A 26,035-nucleotide genomic window follows, 5' to 3' on the forward strand; every position below is an offset into this window, starting at 1 on the left:
ATGGCTAACGTCAATAAATCAACAAGTGTTGGTGAAGATGTGGAGAAAAGGGAACCCTCTTGCACTGTTGATGAGAATGCAGCTTGGTGCAGCCACTGTGGAAAGCAGTATGGAGCTACCACAAAAAATTAAAAATGAAACTGCCTTTTGACACTTCTGGGAATATATCTGAAGAAACCTGAAACACTAATTTGAAAGTATATATGCACACTTACATTCACTGCAGCATTATTTACAATAGATAACATTTGGAAGCAGCCCAAGTGCCCATCAGTAGATGAGTAGATAAAAAAGGCGTAGTACGTTTACACAATGGAATACTACTAGGCCATGAAAAAGAAGAAATGTATGTACCTGGAGATTATTATACTAAGCAAAATAAGCCAGACAGAGAAAGACAAGTACCATATGATTTCACTTATATGTGGAATCTAAAGGACAAAATAAACAAACAAAATAGAAATAGACTCATAGACACAGGGAATAGATTGGACAGCTGTCAAAGGGGAGGGGAGTTGAAAAGCTGGGTGAAAAAGTTGAAGGGACTAAGCAGAAACAAACAAACAAAAAACCCAAATTCAAAGACACACACAACAGTAGGGTGATTTGGTGATTACCAGAGGAAAACGGGGGTGGGAGGAGAAGAAGAGGGTAAAGGGGGGGATAAATGGTGATGGAAGGAGACTTGACTTAGGGTTGTGCACACACAATATAATATACAGATGATGCAGTATAGAATTGTACCCCCTAAAACCTACACTATTTTATTAACCAATGTCACCCCAATAAATTCAATAAAATTTTAAAAAATTCTATGTCAGTATTTCCAGGTTGAAAGGTTTATATACATATGATAAACAGTTTGGGATAAAAGAAAAAATAGTCCTCTGGATCAAAATGATCATTCCCATCAATTGGAATGTTAGAAGTTAAAAAAAGAAGAGGCAGTTTTGAACATCTACTTCTGGAAATCATCTGATATCAGCAGATAAATGCTTTCAAATTTTAACTTTTATTTGACATAAACAAGTAATCAAGTCATTGTTTCTGAAGAAAATAACGAACTATAATTCAGTTACTGTTACTAGGCAGCAAAGACAAATTTAAAAGGCATCTAACACTTAACATGCATTAGCAGAATGTTTTATTTTTACTAAACAAAATATACAAAGGTGTTACAAGGCATGCCTAAAGACTTATGAGTTTTAGTATATCAAATATTTTATACAAAACCAATGACTAAGTTGTTTATTAATAAAATTTTAAGAGCCTACAACAAATGCAAGCCCATAGCAATTCAAGCTACTCCCTGTACTTGAAAATAATACAACTTTATTTCCTGTACAATACTCTATAACTTAGACTTTTTATGAATCGTAATTTTCCAAATTACTAGAAATTAACAAGATTATACTTTAAGACAGAGATTTTCAGCCAGTGTGCCCCAAGAGGCACACTGGTCTGCTGTCAAGAATTTTTAAACATGTAATATCTGACTATTTAGCCAGGGGCACTTACCTCTTCCCTTAGATTGTCAAATAAAAAAATGACAACAGCTGACACAACAATAACCATCTGTTGTCAATGAATCAAAATTATACCTATTTTTGTTGTCAGATAGGCAAAAAATATATTTTTTGGTATGCTGCAGAATTTTAGTAATTAGTTTATGTGTACCATGAGATGAAAAAGGTTGACAATCACTGCTCTAAGAGATATGCTAACTTTTTCTACAAAGAACTGTTAGTATTGACTGCTATGCTCAGTTTAAATGTAATCTTGACAATATCCCTGAAAAAGTATTTACATTCTTATATAGCATAAAGAGGAAACATTATATACAAAGCTTTCCCATCTTTACATTTAATTCTCTCATACCTGAGGTAGAAACTGGCAAAGATTGCCCACTTGAATATTTAAGGCTGCAACTTGCTCTTCTACTACTTTCTGCGTTGTCGATTTTTTGTTGATGAACCAAAAGGACTGATTTTTTGCCACATCAATCTCACGAGTAATTACAAGATTTCCAGAACTCCTGAACCTAGTTAAAAAATAATTTTAAAATCTTTATATCCAAAATACATTATTTCAGAAATAATATTTCCAAAATTCTCCTTCACCAAAGGTCGCTGGATAGATTATAATTTTTACTCTGTTTGATATTTTGACCCCTCTAAAGAAGAAAACTTTGACATTTTATTAGTATTAACACATGATTTAATAATCTTTCAACATTCAAAATTATTTAAACTTAAAATAAAATTGAAATAAATGCCAATACTAATTCCCAAACACTACCAGGAGATTCACATATCTGGAGTTATTTATCCTTTAATCATTATGCTATTCTCGAATCAGATGCACTGACTGCAGTTCAAAATGGGTTGGTATATAAAAGCATGTAAAAGTTAAACCTTGAAAATTCCTCTATTTGGAAAATATATGAATGAAACCAACTCTTGTGTATGCATTTCCAGACATCAAAACTGGCCTGTCCATGGCTTCTCTTCATCATGTACTCCACTATGAATTCAGAGGGGACTACATCACATGGCTATACAGGGACATTAAGTGATAAAGAATCTGAAAGAAGGGTATTTACTTATTTCTTGCTTTTAGGAGTACTATTGCTCCACACCTCCCATCTACTCATCCATCTTCTTCACTGGGAATCAACAGCATGTGATAGAAAGATAAATTATTGGTATCCAATAGCTATATGACAATAACTTATAATCAGAACACTCCAAAGAGTAAAATTTTAGGACTTTAAAATATGTAGTTTTAAACTTTCAATTCCAGCAGAATGACTAATAAAGTAGCCTTTTAAAAATCATCTTGTAACAAACAACAAAAATTGATAGATAAAAGACTAAAACATTTTCATAAATGCATTTATGAGTTAACATGAAAGAAAGGAATTCTGGTCAAAATCCCAAGTAGGAACCCAGGAGTGAAAAAATGAAGTGGGTTTTCACTCTAAGGGCATTTGGCAAACCAGGTAATCTTGTGCATTCATTTTCATCATCTCACAGGAAAGGGGTGTTGCAGACACAGCCCAGAGCTACAAAGGTTGACAGTCTAGTAGAAACCATCCCCAAAAGGTGATATACCCTCAGTGTACGGGCAAACTAGAAATACTCCATCACCATCATCACCACACTGGGAGCAAGGTAAAATGCCTGTCTTCAACTATGGCTTGAACTGTGAAACAAAAACAAAACCTCTCCCAAGACTTATTAACAAGTCGGTCTCAAACAAAGATGCATCTTGAAGTTAAATGACATACCTGAGGTTCAAAAAACCCTCAAACTGAGAATTCTGTATATTGTGACCCTGGATTCAAAGTGTCCAATGGTTTGTGACAGAAGTTAATAAATAAAAATCTATCTGTATCCTCAAAGAATTAACTTGTTCAAAAATAAAGGAGCATCTCACTGACTCATGGCAAAACACACACATATATCCCCCCCAAAGCATCAAAAATAAGAAAGAGCAGGTATAAAAGAAAGTAGAATCATATTGGAATTAATGGACTCCAAAATAAAATACACAGGTTTACTATATTTTATGAAAAGATTGAAAATATAAGTAAACAAGAAGATCTGAAAACAACAAACCCAAAGAGAAATGGACCCAGAATGTCACAAAGTGACATAAGAAGAAGAAAATTATGAAGGATGTTAAGAGACATGGATGACTGAATAAGAAAAGGTAACATATGTTTAATAAGAGTTCTAGATGTGAGGGAGACAGAATGGGTCATAGGCAATATTTGAAGATTTAATAAATAGATGAATTTTCCGAATCATAGACTGAAGCAGCTCATTAAATCCCAAACAAAATAAAAAATAAACCCACACCTAAATATATAATGTAAAACTATAAAACACCAAAACCAGATATAATTTCAAAAGCTTCTTGACAAAAAGAGAATTACTATCAAAGAAACTGATTAGGTTCACATCAAAGGACAGTAAAATTATACTTTGCATGTGCTGAGAAAGAACCCATCAATGTAAATTTTATATCTAGCAAACACAGCTTTCAAGATAGAGCAAAATAACACTATTTTCAGACAAAAACTGAGTGTTCCACTAGAAGACCCTCATTAAAGGAAACTTTAAAGAATGTCCTCTAGCAGAAAGAGATCCCAAAGGGAAGAACAAAAATGCAATGAAAAGCAAGGTAAAGAGAAATGTGTGGGGTGATTCTAAACAAACATAGACAATATAAACTAATAATAGTTATCTCTTTGAAGGGTTTAATAAATAAGACAGAATTAAAATAGCATATAAGTTCACAGAAAATGTTATTAAAATAAAAGTACTTCACAGTCTTATTCAGTAGGAAGATAAAGATATTTAATTAACGATAGACTTTAATTAAAGTATTTCTGTTAAGGGACTTCCAGTCAAGATGGCAGAGTAGACAAAAGCTGTGCTCACTTCCTCCCATGACCACATCAAAATTAACAAACAACCATCATTGAAAACAGCCTGAAAACTGGCTGAACAGAAGTCTGATAATGAAGGATATAAAGAAGATGACACAAAGAGAGGAGGGATGGAGACATGGAATGGGCAGGTCCCAGGCCCATGGTGTGGCAATTAATTATCAGGAGTGATATCTTGGCTGCAGAGGTTCCCCCTGAGGAGCACATAGGGTCCCAGTTCCACACTCAGGTCCCCAGCCTGGGGCACCAGTGCCAGGAAAAGAAGTCCCCATAACAGCTAGCTTGAAAACCTGCATGGATTGCATCTCAGTGAGACAGAGGTCTACTGGAGTCCCAGGCCTTCCTCTTGAGGGGCCTGAGAATGGACTTGCTCTCTCACAGACTTGCTCTGCACTCCAGTGCAGGAGCAGCAGCTTGAAGAGCACCAGGGACATAAGGGGAGAAACAATTGACTGGCTTCAGGGTAAGGGCTGGGGGTGGGGGTGAGGGCATCTCTTTCCTGGGATGTAAGTGCTGGCAGGAGCCATTTACTCCTTTTTGACCCCTTCCCCACCTAGCCAGCAAGCACAGGGAGGTGCCAAATCTGTGATCTCCTTTAACCTGGTTTAACACTGTTTTCCCTGCCTGGTGTCCCCTAAGACCATGCTCAACTCAAACACAGGCCCAAGCCACTTCCAACAGCTTTTCTACCCAAGTAGCAGACCTTGACTAGTGCTAAAGACTTTCCTAATATCTCTCAAAGGCCCCAAAACCCCAAACAGGCAGCACCTGGTCTCAACTTAACTCCCACCAGGTAACCAAAACACTGGAATAAGCTGTGGCCTGTATTTGCCTGGAACATAGCTTCTACTAGAAACAGCTGGCTTCAGCACACATGGTGGTGCCTACCAAAGGGTCCCAAGCATGGCACTAGTGGCAGCCGGTTTGGTGGCAGCATAGTTTCTCCCAAGCGCCTCCAAGACCAGAACACGTGGCAACTAACCACAGATTACTTTGTAGCTCCCACTAGGCAACCCCAAGCCAGGCACAAAAGACAGCTGACCAAAGCCTATACCAAACCCCCTCCCAAGAGCCTCTAGAACCAACAAACCCAGTGGCTGGCTTCACACAACACCAGAGCACATCCAACAAGCTCCATAAACAACACCTGAAGGGTGGATTCAGCTGGCACCAGAAGCCCACTAAAGCAACTCCCACTCCACTGGGTCAACCCCCACACAACAGCTTGTCTGTTATAGTCACGGAGAACCCTCATAGCCAGTCAACATGAAGGTCAATCCCACCCACTGATGTGCCAACAGCAATCAAGGCTCAACTACAACAGGAAGGCACACATAACTACACAAAGGATACTCCTGGAGCAACGAGCTCAGATGAACTGGGAGACTGTGCCTCTGGACTTCATAGGACACCTACAACATAAGGCCACTCTGCCAAGACTAGGAGATGTAGATCTACCTAATACATACAAACACAGGGAGTCAGCCAAAATGAGGAGACAAAGAAACATATCCCAGATGAAAGAACAGGACAAAACTCCAGAAAGAGAACTAAATGAAATGGAAACAAGCAATCTACCCGATAGAGTTAAAAAAACAAAAACTGGTTATAAGGATGCTCAATAAGCTTAGGGAAAGAAAAGATGAACACAGTGAGAACCTCAACAAAGATACAGAAGCCATTAAGAATACATTAGAGGGAATCAACAGCAGATTAGATGAAGCAGAGGACTGAGTCAGGGATCTGAAAGACAAGGTAGCAGAAAACACCTAACCAGAACAGCAAAAAGATAAAATAATTTTTAAAAATGAGGACAGTTTAAAGGACCTCTGGGATATCAAATGTAAACAGCATTCACATCAGAGGAGAACCAGAAGGAGATAAGTGAGAGCAAGGGATTGATAACCTATTTGAACAAATAACGATGGAAAACTTCCCTAACCTGGCAAAGGAAACAGACGTACAGGTCCAGGAATCAGAGAGTCCCAAACAAGAAGAACCCAACTTAGAAGTCCACACCAAGACACACAATTAAAATCCCCCAAATTGAAGACAATCTTAAAACTATCATGAGAAGTTAGTTATATATAAGGGAGCTCACGTAAGACTATCAAATGATTTTTTTTAAAAAATTTACCATCTTAAACATTTAAAAAAAATATTTCTTTATTCGTTTGAGAGAAAGGAAGGGAGAGGGAAAGAGAGAGAGAGACAGAAACATCAATGCTGAGAGAGTCATTGATCAGCTGCCTCCTGCACATCCCCTACTGGGGACTGAGCCTGCAACCTAGGCATATGCCTTGACCAGGTATTGAACCTCGATCTCCTGGATCATAGGTTGATGCTCAACAGTTGAGCCACATTCAGTTGATTTTTCAACAGACACTGTAGGATAGAAGGGAGTGACATGAAATATTCAAAGTGATAAAAAGGTAAGACCTACAACCAAGATTACTCCACTCAGCAAAGATATCACTGAAATTGAAGGAAAGATAAAATTATTCCAAGAAAAAGAAAAACAGAGTTCATTACCACTAAATCAGTAATCAAAAAACTCCAACAACAAAAGAAAAGCCCTGAACCAGATGGCTCTCAGGTGAATTTTACCAAATATTCAAAGAAGAATGAATATCTATCTATCCTTCTCAAACAATTCCAAAAATTTGATGAGAAGGGAAGGCTCCCAAACTCATTTTACACGGCCAGCGTTACCGTGATACCAAAACCAGACAAAGACACTACAAAAAAAGAAAAGTACAGGTCAATATCCCTGACGAACAAAGATATAAAAATCCATAACAAAATATCAGCAAACTGAATTCAGCAATAGATTAAAAAGATCATACACCATGGTCAGTAAAATTTATTCCCTGGATGCAAGGCTGGATCAGTATCTGCAATTCAATTTTAATGTGATACACATAAATAAAATGAATAAAAATAAGTTGATTATAACAATAGATGGAAAAAAGCATTTGACAAAATCCTACATAGATTTATAAAAACTTTCAGCAAAATGGAAATAGCAGGAACATACCTTAACATAATAAAGGCCATATATGACAAATACACAGCTAACATCAGAAGTCAACCCTGTTGGCACCTTGATCTTGGACTCGAACCTCCAGAATTGAGAGAAAATAAATTTCTGTTGTTTGAACCACTCTGTGGTCCTATGGCAGCCCTAGCCAATTAATACACAGGATGAATTTTGAATGTGTTGCAGTCTAACCACAAGACCTGGCACAAAACTTGTGTATGGGTACATATGTGAGTAAATCCATACCTGACATACCATGCTCTGAATGTCTTGAATTGGTCATTTGGATGTGTGAGTGGGTAGGCTGACCTCCACTCTCCCTCATGAGTCTCTTCTCCAGCTCTTCCTACCACAACTTCACCTATCCTTATGAATCTCAGGGATGGGAGTTCTTTTAAGTGGCATGAAGGTGGTGGCCAGGGCATGACCAACACACCAAGAGGACCTAGTAATGGAACAATTACAAGACCTGTGTAAGAGGCAGGAGGGAGTCTCATGAAGGCAGATTTCTCAGATGTTGTCCTGATGATATCACCAAGCCATAGAGAAGCCATGTAGGATCCAGCTCAGTGTGTGAAAAAAATCCTGACCTAGAGGATTCTTGGGTGAAGAAAAACATTTTAGCCTTTCCGAAGTACCCTTGGTTACCTCAAATTGGCCCAGATTTTCACGCTTGACATCATGTGACCACTCCTTTCTTTGGGTAAGGATGCCTGAGTTTATATTCATACACTATTTCTGAGCTTAACTACCAGGAAGCAGGGGCTATGTGGGAAGCTGAGACATGAGGGACCAGGGCTTTGTCTAGGGATGGGTTTCTTCCTGGGCCACTGAGGTGGCCATCACTCACAGTGGCTGAGTACAAACTTCTAGTTAAAAGTGGCCAGGCCCAGAGGGGCTCAAAGTATGTCCCAGGCTCCCCTGGCACTGACATCCACAGTGGGATACCTCTGAAGGCTGAAGTACCTAATTTCTCTGGCTTGCCAGAGAGTAATGGGCTTAGAGTCAGACAGGCCTGGCTGTGAATCTTGCTTTGTCACTCACTGGCTGAGAGGGCTAGAGCAAGTGACTTCAAATCTCTGAGCCACAACTTCTTCCTTTATAAAATGAGGATAATGATAACTATCTCAGTGTGGCTGCATGGACTAAGTGAAATAAATAGGCAAAGCATTTGACACATTTAAATAGTCTTAAAAATAATAGCTGCTATTATTTCATACACCTTGGTTCAACTCAATGCAATGCATGAATTTCTTTCCAAAAAGCATCAAATGTACATTTTCATTGTTAGTATTTGACCAAACTCTGATGATATGGTCCTGTATAGAACAGCACTGGGAAAATGGTCTAATGGTCATTTACTACTTATAGTATTCCTGTAGAATGGCAAACAGAATTGTGCCTTTGTCCTCCTGGTACCTGGGAATCTCTGAATTGCTCAAGGCAACTGAGGCAGAGGGCAATGTCTCATGTTTAAAATGGATAAAACTGTGCTTTATTTCTCTCCCTTGTTAACACTGAGATAGGTAACACCAGATGAGGCAGCTACTGAAGGTCTCAGGGCACTGCAATGACCTCTCAATGAACCTTGATGATACCAAGGATGTCAGTGCTGAAAGGAATCCATGCACACTACTTGTGGAAAATCAGAAGCACAGGAGGTGAAAGGAATCCATGCACACTACTTGTGGGAAATCAGAAGCACAGGAGGTGAAAGGAATCCATGCACACTACTTGTGGGAAATCAGAAGCACAACACCATGCAGCCAGCGTCAAGGTATACAGAGACCTGAAAGACATTACCAAAGTTTCCTGGTGTGTGAAAAAATGAAAAGAAAATACAACAACGAAAACCAGCCCTGCTGGCAGCCAGACTATGATGTACTCAACTGAACAAAGACAATGCCCACGGAATAGAAACAATGTGCTGCAAGGACCCTCCACATCCATCCATGTTTTAACAAGACAGAGAGGAGGCCACTTTGAAACCAAAAATGGGACTAAACATTTCCCTTTCCAACTAACAGGAGTGACTGCTGGGGTTTCAGGCTCTATCCCTGGTAGGGAGCATGCAGGAGGTAGCTGATTGAGATGTTTTGCTCTCACATCAATGTTTCTCCCCCCCCACTTTGTCTCTTTAAAAAAAAAAATCAATTAAAAATTTCCTTTTTAAAAAAGAATATGTCAACAATGGTTTCTAATATATTTACAAGGCTGTGCAAGTATCACCACCACGTAATTCCAGAATGTTTTCATCACCCTAAAAGGAGCCCATACCTATTATGAAGTCACTCCCCATTTCTCTCCTCCCCTCATACCCCAGCAACTAATCTATTTTGTCTCTATGGATTTGCCTATTCTGAACATTTTACATAAATGGAATTACAGACTACAGTCTCTTTGTGTCTGGCTTCTTTCACTAAGCATAATGTTTTCAGGTTCACAATGTTCTCAAGGTCCTGTAGAATCTAGCAGGACTGCATTCCTCTTTATGGCTAAATAATATGCCAATGTATGAATATATCAAATTTTGGTTAATGATGGACTTTTGAGTTGCTTATAATTTTTCACTATTTAAACTAGGAAAGAGCTAATCTTGTGCAAATGAGTAAACATTCTCTAAAATAGTAACCAAATCAAAGAATATTGGTATTTAAAATCCCATTCTGGCAGATAGATACTGCCAAATAACATACATATACTGCTTACGCTCCCACAAACAGTGTATGACAAGATTAATTTCCCTATACCTTAATATTACTGAATTTTAGTTTTAAATTTTTCTAAGCAGAGAAGAAAGAAAAAAATCTTTATTTTGATTTCCTTGATAACTAATGAGGTATAGCCTCTTTTCTGTTTAAAAAAATAGCCAATTACTTCATCTCAATTTGAGTAATTTATACCACACACCCAGCATTACAATAAATCAAATTCTCATATACTGTACATTTAACTCTGTCCCTATTTCCTCCATTCTGTTACTCTAATTTTCATCCCAATACCACGCTATCAACGGTTTTATAGTATACTTTAGCATCAGGTACATAAACATCTAATTCATGATTTTACTTTTTCAAAATCTCCTTGGGCTTCCTGACACATTTATTCTTCCAGATGAACTTTAGAATCAACTTGTAAACTTACCTGTTGAGACTCCCACTGGGATTATATCAAATTTATATATTAATTTGGAAAGGACTAATATGTTAATAATAATGATATTAAATTTATGTTTCTAGGAGTATGTTTCAACATTTATTCAGGTCTTGGTTTTATATCCTTCAGTAAAATATTGCCATTATATTTTAATAAAGTAAGTATAATCCATTTTCTTTTTAGTTCCATGCGTACTTCTTTCTCATCTCTACATAAATAGAAGAATATATAACCATTTTTGAGTAAAAAGATCATTTCCTCATATCCTATATGATAGGCATGGCAGATAATCTTTAAGAGCTATTTCAGCTAAAACGTTCCATGACTTTCTATAAATACTCCAAAACACACACACACACCACTTTCTAAAAATTATCTAGATGTGCACATTCAGGTGTAACAGACTAAAAGTATATACATCAAGATAGCCAACTGGTTTCATCGTTTTTGGGTGGGGTGGGGTGAGGTGGGGTGGAGGAAGGACTCAAGTCTATTGGAGGCTTCCAACTTCTGGGGAAAGGTCTGGAAGATAAGTTGCCATTAATTTCAGTTCTTTTATTTATTGAATTTATTGGGGTTACACTGGTTAATAAAATTGTGTAGGTTTAAGGTGTACAATTCTATAATATACATCACCTGAAAAGGTGAAGGGATTAAGCAAAAAAACAAAAACAAACAAACAAAAACACCTCATAGACAGACAACACTATGGTCATTACCAGAGGGAAATGGGGGTGGGGAAGCAGGAGCAGGTAAACGGGGGATAAATGGTGGTGGAAAGAGGTATGACTTGGTTTCATCTTGAATTCTAACTCTGATCCATCAGAAATGGCTGTCAAGAGTGATAAACTGATAACATCTAGGCTCGAGGAAAAAGAATACCATAATGAATTACCAATCTCTGTCACGAAGAAGCATATGGAAAATGGTGACTTAGGTGCTGAGTACTCGCCATACATGAGACTCACCAAATTATTAACAGTGGTTATTTCTAGAAGTAAAATTACATCAAGAAGGCCTTCATTTTCAACTTTATACACTTCTATATTTGCATTTTTTAACAAGCATTACTTTCAAAATTAGCACGCATGCGTGCAAACACACACACAGATAGCTTATAACTTCCTTAATAATTTTTCCAAAAGAAAATTCTTACAACTTAGGTTTTACAGATGCATTAAAAAAACTCATGTGGATTATGTATTCTTGAAATATTTCCAATATTTATGTCATAATATATTATTCTTTTCTAAAGTTATCAGGAAAGCATAAACATAAACTAAGAAATTATAGGGGAAAAAGTGATTTCAGCACCACTAACACTTACAATTCAATTTCAACCATGCCTTTGGAACATCCTCTCTTCACAAAAAAGCCGACCTAAGAAAAACAACAACAAGTGAGCTCCGTGATGACATTCTCAGGTTAGGAGATTTAGAATATCATTATTATTTATCAGATCAAGATTTCATTCAAAAACTACTCTGTATGAAAGGCTTCGTCATTGTTTTTACCCACAAAAAGCAATAATAATGTTAGTTATTACTTATTGAACCTTTTATGTGCCAGATAGCCTCTTACAAAGTTCATAACAAAGCCAGTAAGTGGTACAGAGCAAGGATCTAAAACCCAGGTAATCTGGCTCCAGAGTCTGTGTTCTTAGCCACTATACCAAACACACTCTCACGAGAGAAGCAAGCCAGTGGGAAAACAGGTTCTATAGAATAATCACAGAGCTATACACCCAATCTCCTCATTATCCTTGGAAACTTCAAAGAAGCTGCATAGATTATTATGAACAACCACTCCAACATACTTATCCTGTTATTAATCGGGGCATTGTCAACAAGTATTTTTTTTTAAAAAAGAGCAATATACAGAGTAAATACAATGTAAGTAAGTGCAATTTACATAGACTATTTGAGCTAGTTTCTATACATATATGAGCATAAGCATGAAAACAGACCCTAGGCCTAAAAAAGTCAAACTGGTTCTTAAATCAGGCTGTAAGACACCTTGCACATAATTATCTTTTTAAGAGTAGTAACAGCGGTGATGACAATTATAACCACAACTGAGTCCCAAAAAGAGAAAAAAAGCAAGCCTATTTGCCCTGGCCAGTATGGCTCAGTTGGTTGGAGCATTGTCCTGTGCACCCAAGGGTTGCAGGTTCGATTCCCAGTTGGGGTACACGTCTAGGTTGAAAGTTCAATTCCTGGTTGGGGGGACAGGGATTCAAGTACGGGAGGCAATCGATCGCTCTCCCTTCTCTTGCCCTCCCTCTTCCTCTCTCTCTAAAATCAATGGGAGCATATCCTCAAGTAAGGATTAAAAAAACAAAACAGTAATAAAGAAAGCCTGTTCTTATAACCAGAAAGTACAGCTTAATGATTAAGAGTACAGGCTTTAAACATATACTGTCCAAGTTTAAATCTTAACCATAGGTAAGTTATACAACCTTGCGAAAAGCAAAAACTTAACCTGTTTTAGTGTCTTTATAAACAGAAAATACAATGGCATTTTTGTAGGAGTGCCACCTGTTACTAGCTCACAGCAACTAAAATACTTGGTACCAATCAGAAGAAATAAAATCAGGAGGCAGTTTGTATTGTGAAGTATATATATGAATGATACCTAACATGCACGTGATAAATTTTCATATTGACATTTAAACATAAATACAACATTTAAAATACTTTTGCTGAGAAAGTGGGCAATTCCTAAGTACATCTGTGGATATAGAAAGGTCTGCCATCTTTTGTCAAAGAAACTGCATTCCACAGCCTCCTTAAAAACCCCTACCACTCAAGGAAGAGAAATGTCTTCCCTAGGACGAAAATGTGTACGGTTGGTGAAAACTGTTACAGACCAGTCTATTTTTACTTACAGCCTTAGAGTACAATCCAGCAGACCATTACACAGAGATAAGGACTTAATAAATAATAACTAAAAAACTACACATTAATACTTATAAAATTCTGAATTGGTCATTGGAAGTTATCTACTCCAACCCCCTTATCTTTAAAATAAAGAAAACAGAGGTCCAAAAATTGACTAAGGTCACAAAGCTAATTATTAACAGTGGTATCTTTTCTACCTCCTAAACACCTCTCTTATAACATTAAAAACAGGTATTTTGAATAGGTTTATTTATAATCTTAAGAAATATATGCCTCAATCTTGTAACCCTATATTAAATTTTAAGCCTGCCTAAGAAACTTGTAATATCATTTTGATACTGCAATATCTGCAATAATTTTAGAAAAATATAAAGAATCATTTCAAGTCTTAAGAATACTGTACAGTGGGGTAACAACTCAACTCAGACTTTCTTTTTAAAACATGTTCTTATGTGAAATATATACAAAACAGTATATATAAACTTCAGGTACTGTTTAAGAAATAAAACCACCATGTATCTACCACCAATTTAAAGAACTGAACATTGTAAGTGTATCTGACATTCCTTGTGAAACTTCCAAATGCATTCTTCTCTCCTCAACAAATGTAATCTTTAAGCTAATTTGATACTTTTGCTTTTCTTTAGTTTTCCTATATACATCTCTGAACATTAAATATATTGTTTTTGACCATTCTATAAATAAACTCATATTACATATATTCTTCTAAGATGGTGTTTTTCCTGAAAATTAGTGTTTTGAGATTTAATCAATTAGCTAAAGTTTATTTTCACTGTCAAATATTTCAATTTTGAGTATACTAGAATTTATTGTAAACAATACTTCTACAGATATTTCCATAATTTCACCTAGTATAAATGTGTAAGAGTTCACTAAGGTACCCAGGAACAGAAATTTTGAGTGACTAGGTATATGCAGCTAGCTCTAGGAGGCTGCACAAACTTATATTCCTACCAAGATTGCATCAGAGTACCCAGTGCTCAATATCCTCGTAAGCAATGGCACTGCCAGGATTTTTGTGCATCTGATGGATATACCATGCCACGGTGAATCTGCATTTCTCTTGTAATTAAAGAAGTTAAGAATCTTTTCATATACTTACTACCTGTCTGAGCTGCCTCTTCTGTGAGGCATCTGAGCATATCTTTTCCTCATTTTTCTTCTGAGTTGATACTGCTTTGCTTATAATATAGTCTAGATACCAATCAATCTTCTGTTATGTTATACACATTCTCCCAATTTGTGCCTTGCCTTTTTCTACATGGTATCAAAGATAAACAAAAATTTCTTCCCATTTTGGTTGAATTTATCAGTGTTTTCCTTTTCTATCTCTATTTTTATTTTAAAAATTTTTCTTTAACCCAAAGTAAAAAGATATTCTCTTCTATTACTATTAACTTCTAAAAACTTTCTAGTCAATCACATTTATATATTCAATCCACTTTAAACTGACTTTTGTTAAAGTGTGAGGACAGGACTCAATTTCTTTTTTTCCTATCTGGATAGCCAGTTGTCTCAGTACTATTTATTCCTACTCATCTACAATGTCAGTTCTGTCATAAATCAAGATTCGACTTATCATGGTTTTATACCTGGGCTTTTCATTGTCACATCACAGGGGTCTATTTTATATTCCTACACCAATAGTACATGTCTTATTAAATTACTTTAACTTCCTATTAAGTCTTGATACCTGGTAGGACAAGTTTCCCAATTTTGTTCTATTTCTTTAGGAGTATCTAAGCTATTCTTTGGCCTTTTATTCTTCCATGTAAATTTTAGAAGTAGCTTGTAATTTGCTATAACAGTATTGGGACTTTGACTGGAATGACAATGGATATGCAGACCAATGTGAAGAACAAATATATTAGGTCTTCCTGCTCATTAATATAGTGGTTCTCTCCATTTAATCACACTTTTAAAGTTTTATTTATTTTATTTAATTTTTGATTGATTTTTTTTTAAGAGAACCACTGATTTGTTGTTCCACTTATTTATGCACTCATTGGTTGATTCTTGTATGTGCCCACAATCTTGGTGTTTTGTGATGACTCTAACTAACTGAGCTACTAGGCCAGGGAAAACTTTAAATATGCAACTGATTTTTACTATATAATCTTATATCTAGCAATATGATAAAAATTCCATATTAATTCATCAGAAAGCTTATCTAGAGTTTCTTTTGTGATTTTTATGCAGGACACTCATATGACCTGTGAATGAGTTTTCTGTCTTTCCAACCTGTATCTTTTCCTTGTCAGTAGAACTTCCAGTACAATGTTGAAAAGCCATCATAGTAGGTAACCTTGACTCATTTCTGAATTTGCTATGCATTTTCATAGATATCTTTTATGAAATTAAGAAAGATCCCACCTATTCCTAATTTGCTAAGAATTTTTAAACCATAAACTACTGTGGAATTTAACTGAATACTTGTTCTCCATCTATTGAGAGGATTATGCAGTTTTTTATTTTTTATTGTTATATATGTCTTTACTGATTTCAGAGAGAGGAAGGGAGAGGGAGAGAGATAGACAGAAGCATCAATGATGAGTCACTGACTGGCTGCCTTCTGCACGCCCCCACTGGGGATCGAGCCTGCAACCTGGGCCCATGCCCTGACCAGGAATCCAACCTCGATCTCCTGGAACACAGGTCGATGCTAAACTGCTGAGCCACACCGGCTGGGCAGATCATGCAGATTTTTTAAAACATGATATATTAATTTTTTCTAACGCTCAATCAATCGTCCATGTTTTAAATAAATTCAGTTTGGTCATGATATAGTATGCATTTTATGTATGAGATACAGCAGGCTAAAGTCTCTTTTTTTGAGATTTTTGCTTCTATATTCATGAGTGAGACAGGCTTGTAATTTTCTCATTCTTTCCCTGACTGATTTTGGTACTTAAGAGTCATATTCTCTATGTAAAATAAGAAATTACTGCTGCTGAACTAATCCATAATTGCCCGATGTTCTGAGAAAAATGTAACAGCTGACTTATTTTTTCTAGTTTGAGTAAGTTTTGATAATTTCTATAGTTGTAGAAACCTATATATTCACTTTAAAAATTTTTAAATGTATTGGAATAAAACTGTTCATAATATTCTCTTATTATCTTTTTATCTCTGGTGCATTCTGGTGATGCCTCAGTGGTAATTATCAGGGTAGTTCATGAATATTCTGGTTCTCCTTCAAGCCCATAATAGAATTGCATTGGCTCATTTTCTCTGATGCATGGTGTGACCTTCGACTTACTTTGTCTAATAGCATTTGGATGGAACAAATATGTGTCATTTTTTTGGAAGAAATTTTAACAGCCAATTCCCTTCCCTGATGTGGCAATTATGGAAGCATGTATTGAAATTACTCCATTAGCCTAGGTACCTAAGTGACCACAAAGGGCCTACACCAGATAAGTAGTAACAGCAAGAATTAACCTTTCATATTTTCAAACCACTTACATTTGGGGGTTGTTTGGATCACAATGTAACACACCTTAACTATTACTTTTTTTCATTCCTTTATTTTTTGTTCTTTACCCACCCCTTCCACTTTATTTCCTCAGAAGTTACTGATTTCATTAGTCTTTTTGAAAGTAGTTTTTGGTTTTGTGGTACTTATTATATATCAGTTAATTCTTTTAATTTCTGCTCTATTTTTCAATTTCCATTAAGATTTTTTTCTTTGACCTGTGTATAACACAGAGTTATTTGTTAATTCCAAACAAACAAACAAAAATTTGGTTATTTGGTTATTATTTCTCTCTTAATAGCACTGTGGTCAGAGAATACAGTCTGTGTGGTAAAAATTATTTGATATTTTTTATATTTGCTTTATGGTTCATTATATGGTTTATAAAAATGTCCTATTTGTGTTTAAAAAGAATGTATACTTTCCAATTGTTGAGTAGTGTTTATAACATGTCCATTAGTTCAAGTGTAGTTGTTGATCTTCTATACAGAGATACATTTTATTTTACTTTGCAGATATTGCTTTTTTTTTTTTTTAACAAACTGAAGTTTTGTGGCAATGCTGTGTTGAGTAAGTCTATCAATGCCTAAAAGACTATGATTTGCTGAAGGCTCAGATGATGGTTAGGATTTTTTAGCAATAAAATATTTTTTGATTAAGGTATGTACATTGTTTTTTTAGACACACTTACTATACTACACTTACTATACTACTGCACACTTACTATACTACAGTTGGGGTACATGCAGGAGTCAATCCATCCATGTTTCTCTCCCCTGCCCCTTCCACTCTCTAAAAAATCAATGGAAAGAATATCCTCAGGTGAGAATTAGTTCTGCTGATTTTGCTTTTATGTACTGGAGCTAAATTAGGTGAATTCAAATTAGGAATTGAACTTTTCATCAATATTTAATAACCAACGTTATCTCTAGAAGTATTTTACTTCAAAGTCTGTTTTGCTGCTATTAATTCAGCTGCACCTCCTTTCTTTTGTGTAACACTGGCCTGGTATGTTTTTACCCTCTTTCAACTTTCTATGCTTATCCCAGACACACTTACTAGGATTACTAGGAGCCAGACAGAGCTGAACTTTGTTCTATTTATCTGCACTAACAGGCTTCTTCACTTAACAGTAACTTAGACCATTTCTATTACGATGATTACATTTGCATAATTTTTTATACCACCTTATTTTAAGATTTTTAATAACCTCGTTTTCTGTATTTGTTTCTGTTCCCTCCTCTATTCTGAAGATCTGTCTGGATTGTTTGGGCAGTGGTGTTTCCTCCCCTCTCATTCGATTTCTTTACCTTTTTATTTAAGGATTTTTGAATTTCAATTGTTTAGTGGTTTACTCTAGAAATTTTAACACGCATATTTAACTTAAATTCTGAAGTTCATTATCTTAACTGCCTCCCAACAGTACAAAGCCACAGAACATTTTAACTCTGATCACTTCCAGGACAACCGTTAGTTTTATCTTTTTGATTTAAACTGTACAAATTAGACATTAGTATTATTTTATAGTTTCTATATAATTTCCTTACATGTTTATAATTTCTTTGCTCGCCATTTCTTCTTAAATCTCAGACTTTCCTTATGGCACCATATTCCTTCTTCTAAATTATATACTTTCAAAGTTTCTTTAGTGAGAAACTTTTTCTTGGTCTCATCATTCTGAGAACATATTATCACTGTGTTTGATATTCTGTAATTCACTACAATGTGTCTACTTGTGTTATTTCTTTCATTTATACTGCTTCTTGAATTTGAGAATTCAAAATTCCAACATTTCTGGAAAATTCTTAATCATTCTTTCTTCAAACATTGCCTCTTCCTTAGTCTACATTCTCTCTCTTTGGAGATACTTTAAAAAATGGATTATCATCTTTTACCTATCATGCCTCAACCTTGATTTTTTCCTTTACTTCTATATTGCATTTAAGAAAATTTTTCAAGTATTTTACACATTCTTTTCTCAAATGTGTCTGCTTTGTTGTTTTACCCATCCATAAAGTTTTTCAATTAATATACTTTTAAATTCTATTTGATTCTTTTTTCAAATTTACCTAATCTTTTTGTTACTTATTCCTTTGTTACTCTTGCAACCTTCTTTTATTTCCTTAAACTAAAATATTCCTAGTTTATACTGTCTATAAGCTTTGTAGGTCTCATTGTGTAGTCTGCTATTTTTGTTAGCTCCTATTTTTGGTGATTCATTTCCTCCTATGTTTTGTGATTTTTAGTTATGAATTCATGAATTTCTTAGGCCTTTATGTTTGAATTCTTTTGAGGGCTGAACTGAAGTTATTTTTCTTATGAGGATTTGCATTTGCTTCTGCAATGTCTGAAGATATTACTAACTGGGACCACTCTAAACTAAAATTACAATTTATGATATTTAGAATAGGCCATACAGGTAATATGAATTCTGGCCCCAAACATGTGTTAAGGTTTACCGTTAAGAATTCTTTGGAAGAGTTGCTTCTTTTCTCCACTATATTCAGAGTTAACAATGAGATAAGGAAGCCCACTGTCCCATTCTGACTTCTAGTTTTATCCTCTAGCCCTTCCCCACCCCTTCAGGGCCTCCTATCCCATGGAACTAATTCAAAGCCAGGCTTTAAGGTAGAGGATAAGCAAATACCCCTAGGGAAACAACTCCAGAGCTTGCTTAAATTTTCAGACCCACACTATTTTGTTTCTGGGGTTGGTAAATTTACTTTACCTTTCCACAAGCCCAGCAATACATTTAAAAAAAAAATTTTTTTTTACTCTAAGAATTTCAAGTATTATATACTTGGAGAATTCTCTCCATATATAGCCTAAAATACTTCTAGAAATGGAAATCTCTTCCCAGGTTCTCTACCTGCCAACTTCATTCTTTATATTCAATCACTACACTTTTGCTATATTCAAGAAACTGAAATGTAGAAATTGATTTCTTACTAAAGCAAGTCACCACTTTGAATTTTTTTTTAAAAAGTACTTATGTTAACTCACCTTATCTGCCCGTCCCATGAAAGCAGGTTTGCCTGCTAATCCAAGGCAAATGGCACACACAATGCTGGACTTCCCCGTTCCATTAGCTCCAATAATCATATTCAAGTGGGGTCCAGGGCATACTTCACAGATATCATATGTTCTGAATTATAAAGAGGTGAAATTACTAAGCAGAGAAGAAGTGAAGAATATTTTCTTTACAAAAGCATTTTTTCTTGCTTATATTATCTACAAATTCACTCAAATTCCTTTAAAAGCTAGCTAATCTCACACATTTAATGTTATTGATAGGTTGTTAATAAACTAGAGGGGAAGAAACCTATTAATGGAAAAAAATGAAAAAGCCTGTAATCTAAAGAACAATATATAAACGAACAAAAAGACTCAGATACAGAGAACAAACTGGCGGGGGTGGGGGGTGGGGAGGCGGCTGGTGAGAGGGGTTAAAAGAATAAGTACAATTGGTAGTTACAGAAGAGTCCTGGGATATGAAGTTCAGCACAGGGAATAGAGTCAGTAATATTGTAATAATTACGTAATGGTGCCACATGGCACTTAAAATATCAGGACCCCTTTGTAAAGTGTATGATTGTCTAACCACTATGCTATACACCTGAAACCAATATAAAATAATACTGAATGTAACTGAAAAATAAAATTTAAAAACTAAAATAAAATCATTAGGAAAATAAGATTTCGTATGCCTGTTTCAACTATAATCCTAATGAATAAAGCAAAGTTTGATATTATTTATTCTCTTTTAACAATTATAATACATGAAAGAATATATCAAAGCTACCATAGAACAAATTTTTAAAAATTTTATATAAGAGAAGCCATGGCTCATCTGAAATCTGGAGATTTTACATTTCGTTTGTCTTAAAGTAAAATGCTTAATAGAACTTTTCATATTCTAATATTTGAAACAATGCAATCAAGTTGTTTTTATTCTAATTAAAAAACTGAAAATATGTATCAACCTAATGGTTTCATTTTATTATTACTTTAAAAAAATTACATCCATTTTCCTTGAATATGCCATCAGAGATTCATCCAAGGATGTATAGTCCACATTCAAATAAAATTTATTTCTATGGGACGAAACAAGAATGCATTAACACCAAGTACTTCTGTAATATTCCCTTGTGCCAGAAAGCTGCATGCTGTGCAGCACTCTACCTACAACAGCCTCTAATCCTTATTAGTGGCCAGGGACAGCTATGGCAAAATGTGAAGCAAACTCTGACTCAGATATTTTTCTAGCTTATCTTTGAATACCCTGAATTAAAACCCATAAATAATGCCATTTCCACAGAGTTTCAGTTAGTTGCTAACTAATTCCCCAAGAATAAATATTTTACTTGCTGCTAACTATAGGGTGGGGCAAAAGTAGGTTTACAGTTGTTTGTATGGAAAATAATACAATAATTAATAAATAATAATACAAGAATAAACTGTTTTGCACACTCAAACTGTAAAACTATTTTGCCACACCCTGTATATAAATAATCAAACACACTTCAACTTTAATACTCAAAGAAATTAATAACTTCAAATGCCAAGTGGTAATAAAAAATAAAAACAGGTGGTAAAGGAGCAGTATTTTCTGGCAGGTTTCCAACCCCACATCTCTACACAGCATCTATCTACGTCATCTTTTCGGATCTTTGTACTATTAGCAGCTGGGTCTTGAAGGAACCCTCTATAACAGTTAAAATAAAACTAGTTTGGGCCCAGCCGGGCATGGCTCAGCGGTTGAGTGTTGACCTGGGATCCAGGCGATCAGGGTTCGATTCCCGGTAGGGGCACATGCCCGGGTTGCGGGCTGCAGCCGATCAATGGCTCTCTCATCATTGATGTTTCTATCTCTCTCTCTCCATCTCTTTTCCTCTCTCTGAAATCAATAAAGATATGCATTTAAAAAAAACACCAAAAACCAAAAAAAAACCTAGTTTGGGAACTTCACACATCTGGAAAATTACCTGACTTGGAATTTCTTAATCCCAACACACAAGCCCCATTCTTTTAACACTTGAATATCCTCCTGTGAAATCTCTGTGCAACTGTCTTACTAAAAGAGTAATGCAACTGGTATTTAAGAAAACAATAAAAGCAATAGAAAAAAAGCATGAGAATTTCTGGCCTGTACAATATACATAAATATTATAAACAGGAAGGGTTGCCAAAAACAAAACAAGTCTTTGCATTTAAAATAATTAACTGTTCTGAGTCTACAATACGGTTATTGGGAATTCCTTTTTTTATGAGTTCCCCTAAAACAGCTATTGTCAAAGGTCCGCCCTCTTCTCAGACTATATACTTTCCCTGGTATCTTATGTACTCTCCATGGCCTCAGATAGCATCTACATGAAAGTCAGCCCTGATGACCTATAAATGAAATTACCACCTCAATAACTTTATTTGGAAGTCCCACAACAGCCACCTCAAACCCAACATATTCAAGACGAAACCCACCATCTTTGTCGTCCAAAACCACTCTTGCAATCTCTTAGTGAATGGTACCATCATTCAGAAACCTAGGCATTAGTTTCTAATTAACTTTATTCTACCATCTCCTTAACCTCTACTCACAACACCCCTCCAACAATCACCAAATCATGTTGGTAGACATGCAAATTTGGCGTCACTTGTTTAAAAAAATAAAGAAAAATATAGGATCCTTTATAATTTAGCTCTAGCTTCACCTTTTTCTACTATCTCTTTCCCTTCTTCTCTAATCAGACCTCTAAATTCTACCTATGATGAATTTTCTTCAGTTTTTTGACTATTTTAGGCTTCCTTCCTTTCTTCAAGCCTTTGCACATGCTGTTTCTACCTAGAAATCTCACCCTCCACCCCCAACCCCATTTGACTTGGTTCACTCAGAGGAATTCTTCCCTTGACCATTCTTTCCCAGGCCATTTTTCTCCAAGCTCACCTCTTACTTCATTCCTAAAACTGAAAAGTCCTTTCACTGTGAAAATAAGACCTCACCTCGCGCTACATTTTCCAGCCAGATTTTTCCTCCTCTTCACATTTAAGTTTACTCCCTCACACTCATTCATTCTTCTATGATCTGCAAGTTTTCTTCTTCCACTGCTTCATCAAAGGGTCAAAGATTTCCTAACTGCTAAATGCAGTGGGCTCTTTTTCAGTCCTGTTACCAGACTTCAGTGTAGCAGATAGTTTTGAAACATTCCTTTTCCTCAGCTTTTTTGATAACACTCTCCCACGGTTCTTCTCTTACCTTCCTGAACAGCTCCTTTTCAGCTTATGAATTCCTCTTCCTCTCACCCTTAACTGCTGGCAATCCTCCAGGACTATACTTGGCCTTCCATTTCTCCTATTTATATTTCCTTTTGGGTAATCTCAACCATTTCTGCAACTTCAACAATCACCTATATGTATGACTCCCAAATCTCTCACCAGTTCACATTTTCCTATAAGCATCAGACACTTAAAATGTTAGATGCCCCACAGGAAACCTGAAGTCACAGGATCCAAAAGGCATTTTTTATTATTCTCCCCCACATTCCTCCCTGAACTGAGTAACACCATATCTGATCAATTAGCCAATGCTGCAGCTCTCCTTTACCCTCGTGTTTCACAATTAACCTGTGGCCAGATTCTGTCCAGTCTCTCTTCTTTCCACCCTTACAGCCCCCAGTGCTACTCCTAGGTTCAAATCCTGATCATCTCTTGCCTTCATATTGCAAAAGTCTTCTTGCCTCCAATCTTGAACCCTTTCTAATTCACCCCTTACACTTGCTTCCAGAGTAATATTAAACATTCCCTACATATAATATGCAACCTGGGTGTTTACAGAATGAAGCTGGAATTCTTCAGCCCAGTACCTAGAGACCCTCAAACAGTTGCCTACCTCTTCAGTGTCACCTTTGTTCACATATTCACTCATGTCCTATGCTCTACTAAAATACTGGATGCTTCCTAAATATAGCAAACTAATGCAGGCAGCTCCTTCCGTCTACAGTCCTCTTTCCTTCTTTTAAGACTTTTATAAACGTCCATACAAAGCCCTTTCTCACAGCTGTGGAAGACATTAATCACTTCATCCTTTGTGCCCCCATGGTATCCTGATATATACATTGTTATACACATTGGATGATCTCTCCTGACCTGGATTCAAAGAGTAATTCAGCTACTGATACGCTGTGTAAACATGGGCAAATTAACCTCTGTGAGCTTATCTCATCAATAGAGATACAGAGTTGTTGTGAGGAAAGAATGAGGACATTGTATAAATAAAGCACTTCTATTAACTGGCATGATAGGCCCTTGGGGAAAAAAAAGTTATTGCAATTGTTTCCCCAACACCACCCTGTACAAGCTTAAAATCCTGATCAAATGAACTGTAAGGCGCTATACTCACACAGTACCTAGGTTAAAACATATTCCTAAATTCTAAACTGATTATGATTATTAGTTGTCTGGAGGGAGAGAAAGGAACCAGGGAAGAAAAGCGGGCTCTGTAAGGGTCCAGGGTCCGTGGGGAGGCCCCACAACGGAGAGTAAGGATTGATCTTCTTGGACCTCACAACCTCCATCCCGTTCAGCCTTCACCATCTTTGCCTACCTGGCAACTGCCACATCATCACTACCACCGTGATTTAACTGTTGCTTCCTGCGAGTCCCCAGGGCCCAGAGTTTTGTGAATTACAGGTTATCTCCCTCTGCAGGCCGCCCCTTCCAGCGAGCAGAGGTCTAATCCCTACTCCGTCCACTGCCCGGCAAATGACGCCTTCAAAATGCGTTGGCAGAATCAAAACAACACAAAACAGAAACGCAGCACACAAGACACACACCTAGCCCATCAATACACCCATCAATCTCCACAGCCCGCGAATATCCGTGGCGGTCACCCGGCAGAAATTCACCGCCAGACCCCCAAGCCAGGCAGCCGCCCACCCCCCCAGCCACCCACGCACGCGCACTCGGCGTGCGCCCCCGAGGCCCACTCGCCTTCCCCGCCGCCGCGGGGCCTCCGGCCACTCACAGGAAGTTCTCCATGGCGATGCGGACGATAGAGCCTTCCACAAAATGTCCGGACAACGGCAGAGGCGGCGCCGAACTCTTTTTCTTGCTCGGGACCTCCGACGAGGGATCTCTCGGGAGAGGTCTCTTGGAGGCCAGAGGGGTTGGAGTCGAGGTCTTCCTGCTCGAAGTCGCCATCCTGGCTTCCCCTCCGCCCCGCAGCGGCTTCCGTTCCCACCGACTGCACACCCGGCGCCCTGACGTCCCGCTCCCGCGCGAACTGCTGGGCGCTCGGCCCCGCCGCTGAGCCCGCCCCGCGCCTGCGCAGTGCCGGCCCCGCGGCGTCGGCGGGCACGCTCCGCCCCGGGCCCGCCGGGCGAGCGCTGGGGAGGACGCTGGGGGGATGAGCGGGACTCGGCCCCGGGCTTTCTTTTCTGTACATCCCTGCGCTTTTCAGGTTTTGTCGTGTTGTGGTTGTTTTTTTTAATTTAGAAAATGATGTCAATTTCCTTTAGTATTCTGAAAGCCCTTTCAGTGCTCGCAGGAAGCGGATTCGCGAGGGGGCGGAGGGCGGCGTTTGCGGTGGGACCCGGTTCGCCGGGGCGGGCGGAGGACCCCGGGCCTGGGGCGCCGCGGCCGGCGGCCTGCGACCCGTCTGCTCTGGATTCCGCCGCAGTGCGCGGGGGTCGCAGGTCGTCGGCTCTCCCTCTTCTCGGTGTGCTCCCCGTTTGCTTTCAGTCAGGTCCCCGAGTCTAACAGAAATGAGAACTCTTCCAAATGGCCCTGTGCCCGATGGGTCTCCCGCGCTCGCCAGCCTGCGGAAGGGCCGCACGGCCCCGATTCTCCCTATTTATCCACCACCCTCTCGCTCCCCCGGGCCCTGTGAAGCCTTCCTCCTCCCCAGGTTTCTAGTGATGCAGAAACAAGAATGCTCCGGCCTCCTTCAGAGGGTGCTTCGGCTTAATCCTGCTCACGTTCGTCTAGTTAACCCC

General features: G+C 37.6%; 1 protein-coding gene across 3 annotated transcripts in view; it reads right to left on the reverse strand.

Moving 5' to 3' along the window:
- The window catches only part of SMC5 (structural maintenance of chromosomes 5), a 76,486-nt gene extending 51,127 nt beyond the window's left edge, over window positions 1–25,359 (reverse strand). For all 3 annotated transcript variants that reach the window (XM_081151256.1, XM_081151255.1, XM_081151254.1), the window contains exons 1-4: window positions 25,066–25,359; window positions 20,052–20,193; window positions 11,980–12,032; window positions 1,879–2,041 (exon numbers count right to left, since the gene is read on the reverse strand). In XM_081151256.1, coding sequence (XP_081007382.1) covers window positions 1,879–2,041; window positions 11,980–12,032; window positions 20,052–20,193; window positions 25,066–25,241 — 534 coding nt within the window. In that variant the 5' untranslated portion in view covers window positions 25,242–25,359. The remainder of the gene's footprint in view (window positions 1–1,878; window positions 2,042–11,979; window positions 12,033–20,051; window positions 20,194–25,065) is intronic.
- Window positions 25,360–26,035: the final 676 nt, after the last annotated feature.

This window comes from Miniopterus schreibersii (assembly GCF_964146895.1).
Source record: "Miniopterus schreibersii genome assembly, chromosome: 11".
NCBI classification, from domain to species: Eukaryota; Metazoa; Chordata; class Mammalia; order Chiroptera; family Miniopteridae; genus Miniopterus; species Miniopterus schreibersii.